Source organism: Phocoena phocoena, chromosome 3 (assembly GCF_963924675.1).
Source record: "Phocoena phocoena chromosome 3, mPhoPho1.1, whole genome shotgun sequence".
In the NCBI taxonomy this organism is placed as follows: Eukaryota; Metazoa; Chordata; class Mammalia; order Artiodactyla; family Phocoenidae; genus Phocoena; species Phocoena phocoena.
In genome coordinates, this window is record NC_089221.1 from 44838037 (window position 1) to 44842820 (window position 4784).

The 4784-nt window shown below is 40.4% G+C and overlaps 1 protein-coding gene across 1 annotated transcript; it reads right to left on the reverse strand.

Moving 5' to 3' along the window:
* Window positions 1–3458: 3458 nt before the first annotated feature.
* Window positions 3459–4572, reverse strand: ACTBL2 (actin beta like 2). The gene is given in 3 exon segments (XM_065874474.1): window positions 3459–3593; window positions 3596–4458; window positions 4461–4572. Coding segments are annotated over 3 exon segments (1110 nt in total).
* Between the last annotated feature and the right edge of the window lie 212 nt (window positions 4573–4784).

The following is a 4784-nucleotide window of genomic DNA, read 5'->3' on the forward strand; positions in this document are numbered from 1 at the left end:
TTCCTTCCTTCCTTCCTTTCTTTCTTTCTTTCTTTCTTTCTCTCTCTCTCTTCCTTCCTTCCTTCCTCCCTCCCTCCCTCCCTCCCTTCCTTCCTTCCTTTCTTTCTCTCTCTCTCCTTCTGTCTTTCTCTCTCCCTCCCTCCCTCCCTCCCTCTTTGTTCTTCTTCTCTCTCTTTCTTTTTTTAGGCTAAAATTTTAGTAGCTTCATAACTAGCTCACACTCCAAAAGATGAGGTTGATTGATCCTTTGATAAATCAGAATAATGGGAAACTTTTATTGACAAGCAAAAACTTTTAAAATCCAGCTCTGTAGGCTGAGAGGCATAGGAGAAGTGAATGGAAAAGAGAAGAGATAAAGAAAGGAAAAAGAAAATATATGCTTTAGAGGAAGGACAACACAGCAAAAGTGACAGATACTAGCAGACAGGAGCTGAGAATAGAGTGGTAAGAAATAGATAATGCAAAACTGTGACATTCATGATGTATACCAGACTCCATGAATTCACTCGTTTATTCATTCAAACCACGTTTATTGAGTTAATCATCTATGTCTGGCATTAGGAAAATCTTGGTTGGTTCAAAGGTGGACGAATACTATCCCTGTCTCTGTCCTCCAGGCACTGATTGATGGGTGAGGGTGGGAGAGTGTGGACACATGTTATAGGTGCGATGATGCTATATGCATGCAAATGATACAGTGGGAGCACAAAGGAGGAACTTATCACTTTTCCTTGGAAAAGTTCATCCAGGGAGGGTGGGAATCACTTACAACGGTGTGAAATTCATCTGTAAAGGCTATCTCAGTGCTGTGCCATCTGGTGAACCACTGGTGAATAACAAGCCAGTCATACAGAGTGAAGTCAGTCAGAAAGAGAAAGACAAATACCATATGCTAACACATATATATGGAATTTAAGAAAAAAAAATGTCATGAAGAACCTAGGGGTAAGACAGGAATAAAGACACAGACCTACTGGAGAATGGACTTGAGGATATGGGAAGGGGGAAGGGAGAGCTGTGACAAAGCGAGAGAGAGGCGTGGACATATATACACTACCAAACTTAAGGTAGATAGCTAGTGGGAAGCAGCCGCATAGCACAGGGAGATCAGCTGGGTGCTTTGTGACCGCCTGGAGGGGTGGGATAGGGAGGGTGGGAGGGAGGGAGACGCAAGAGGGAAGAGATATGGGAACATATGTATATGTATAACTGATACACTTTGTTATAAAGCAGAAACTAACACACCATTGTAAAGCAATTATACTCCAATAAAGATGTAAACAAAAAAAAGATGGCATTGATTCTAAAATTTAAAATTGCAAGATAGAATGTTTCCTCATTAAATTCATCCATTATTCAGTCAGCGTTGATGAATAGGAGAATATCCAAAAGACCCTAGGTTTAAATTTGTTTGCATTATGGAATTCATATTTTCAGCTAATGATCTAGGGTTCAATAGTTCTCTCTCTTGGAGGTTCACCTTACCTGTCCCAGAAATTTTCTGTGGATGGGGAGATACATTTTTTTTCTGGTAATTGACAATGTAGGTCAGAGTGTTTGTGAGAACTACTCTGCAAACGGGGATTGTTGCAGCATATAAATTCAAGCTATTATTATTATTGCTATTATCTCTGCCTACTAATTACCTGAAGACCAGTTCATCCACTAAAACCTAACTTAACTGAGATTACAAGGAATGTATAACCTTATCTACTAGCTCTCTTTCTTTTTTTAAAAGTTCCTGTTAATGTTTACATGGTCAAACGTATCAGGTATAAAATTATAACATACGGATAAATAGGTTACACATATAAAAAGTGGTTCTCTCTGGATCATTCTACATTTATTTGGAAGAACTGAGGAGAAATTATAGGAAATTCAGGTATGAATTAATTTTAGTTTATTTAAAATTAATTAAAGAAGAAAGCAAACTTTAAGTCATAAAATAAAGTGCCTTTGGAGGTTAATTTTGGTTAAATGAATTAACAATTGTGTTGTCATATAAAAGAAAATAAGAAACAATCAAATTCTTTGAAAATTTTAAAGCAAAAAATGCATAAAGACTCCAATTTAGAGATTTAAAACACAAATATAAGCTTCCTAACTAAAAGGAAAAGAGAAGAAATTCCTCTTTTCCTGAGAATGTGATAATGCCTTAATAAGCAACAACCCTCCAAATATTCTAAAATTTCAGAAAAAGACCCCTGAAAAATACAAATATCTCTGATATTCAGATAATGACAAACCACAGAATAGACTGAAATAAATGTGCTAGTACTTAAAATTGGTTGAAAATCACCATTAGATTCATTACAAAATTTTAGAGAACATAGGAAGACGCACTGATGTTTTCTAAGATGTTGATATCTTAGAGACACTTCACATTAAGAGGTATTGCTAGTTACTGGACATAATGAAACAGAATTATTCTAAAATCTTTCCAATAATAAAATTGGAAATACTATACTGATACTAGAATTTATAGTTTTCAAAGATGCTGCAGCTATGTTTTCCCACAGTGAAATCCTTGATAAGAGAAATATCCAAAATCATAGCCTATAGAAATTATTCAAGACATGCATTATTATGCTAAAGCAATAGAAATAAAATTATCCGTGTCAAGCTGCAGCATACTGACATTAATTAATTTAATATTACAGTGTCTTTCTCTTTCTTTCTATTTTAAAAGTTAGGCCTTAGCTGTAGTAGTTTTGCTGTTTTACAAGTATAATGAAGTTCGATAAGTTAGACATTAAAATATGTGTTTGACCAGCAGAACTCCATTCTGAGCTGAAAATAGTTGATTTATAAACAATATTAATGGAACGCTGCTGTTCCATTATGCTAATTTAATAAGGAAAACAAAATAAGGAGTCACTAAAATGGTGACTGTTGGGGAATTAAGAAAGTCACATTAGCTGCTCAGATAGCCAGATTTATCCGTATATTTTAAGATAAAATATTTCCTTAGGGCTTATGTAAATATGGATTTTCTTCATCCATATAGTTCATTATCTCTCTACAAAGAAGTAAAACAAAACCAAAATTCTAACTAATAAGACATGTTTGCTAAATACACATACATTTTTTTACAGGGTGGTACAGCCTGCTATGGTTAAATATTTTAAGCAAGAACTAGTATTTAAAGCTTGAAAATTCTGAAAGGACATTCCTCATTTTACTCCTTGTCACTTATTTTCATTTAAGCAAGTCTACATGTCTTTGAACCCTAAAGGTAAAGAAAATAGAATAGGATCTCAGAATTCTCCTTTGATAGAGGTCAAGATATGGTTAGCTGGTGGGGAGCCCGCAGTACTTGGATGGAGATGAGTTTGCTGGTTTACCCACTAGCGAGAGTGGAAGATTTACCTTGACTCAATTGCAAGTGGATAAAAGCAGAACCATTGCTATGACCTAGAAGTTGGGGACAGTGTAAACGCATTGGCATGGAAGCCCATTCAGAAACATTTCCTGTGGATGATGGGAGGCCCAGCCTTATCATACTCCTGCTTACTGATCCACATCTGCTGGAACGTGGACAGGCTGGCCAGAATGGAGCCCCCAATCCAAACGGAGTACTTCCACTCTGGGGGGAAGCTATGATCTTGGTTTTCACGGTGCTGGGTGCCAGGGCTACAATTTCCTTCTGCATCCAGTCAACAGTGCCAGGGTACATAGTGCTGCCTCCAGAGTGCACAGCGTTGGCATACAGATCCTTGCGAATATCCACATCGCACTTCATGACAGAGTTGAATGTTGTCTCGTGGATCCCACTGGACTCAGTGCCCAGAAATGAGGGCTGGAAAATGGCTTCAGGGCATTGAAAGCGTTCATTCATAGTGGTGATCACCTGCCCATCGGGAAGCTCGTAGCTTCTCTCCAGTGAGGAGGATGAAGCAGCACTGACCATTTCTTGCTCAAAGTCCAGGGCCACATAGCACAGCTTCTCTGTGACATCGCGAACCATCTCCCGCTCAGCTGTGGTGGTGAAGTTGTAGCCTCGTTCTGTTAGGATCTTCAGGAGGTCTCTGCCGGCCAGATCCTGATGAAGAATGGCATGGGGCAGGGCATAGCCTTTGTAGGTGGGTACAGTGTGATTGACCCCATCTCCGGAATCCGTCATGATGCCTGGGGTCCAGCCCGAGGCATAGAGGGACAGCACAGACTGGATAGCCACATACGTGGCAGGTGTGTTGGAAGCCTTGAACATAATCTGAGTCTTCTCCTGGTTGATCTTGGGGCTGAGGGATGCCTTGGTGAGGGGGATGGGATGCTCATCCAGTGCCATGCGGAGCTCGTTGTAGAAAGCATGGTGCCAGATCTTCTCCATATGGTCCCAGTTGGTGACCACTCTGTGCTCAGTGGGATACTTCAGGGTCGTGATGCCTCTCTTGCTCTGGGCCTCATCCCCCATGTCGCAGTCCTTTTGACCTATGCCTACCATGACCCCGTGGTGCCAGGGTGCCCTACCATGGAGAACACAGCTCGGGGGGCGTCGTCACCACCAAAGCCTGCTTTGCACATCCCTGACCCATTATCCACCACCAAGGCAGACAGCTCGTCGTCAGTCATAGTGCTGGCCAGAATCTTCCAGATGAGTGAACAGAAGTTAAATATAGAGTAAGTACCAGACTCTGGTGGGCAAGAGAGAGAATGAACAGGCTGAAAACACTTCAGAGCTGCCTTCAAAGAGGGGAGCCTGTGCTGTGATGACAGGTATTTAAAGGTACACATTGGCACCACCCATGTCCTATTCCAACAGTTCTCAGCATTTCTGGGTGGGG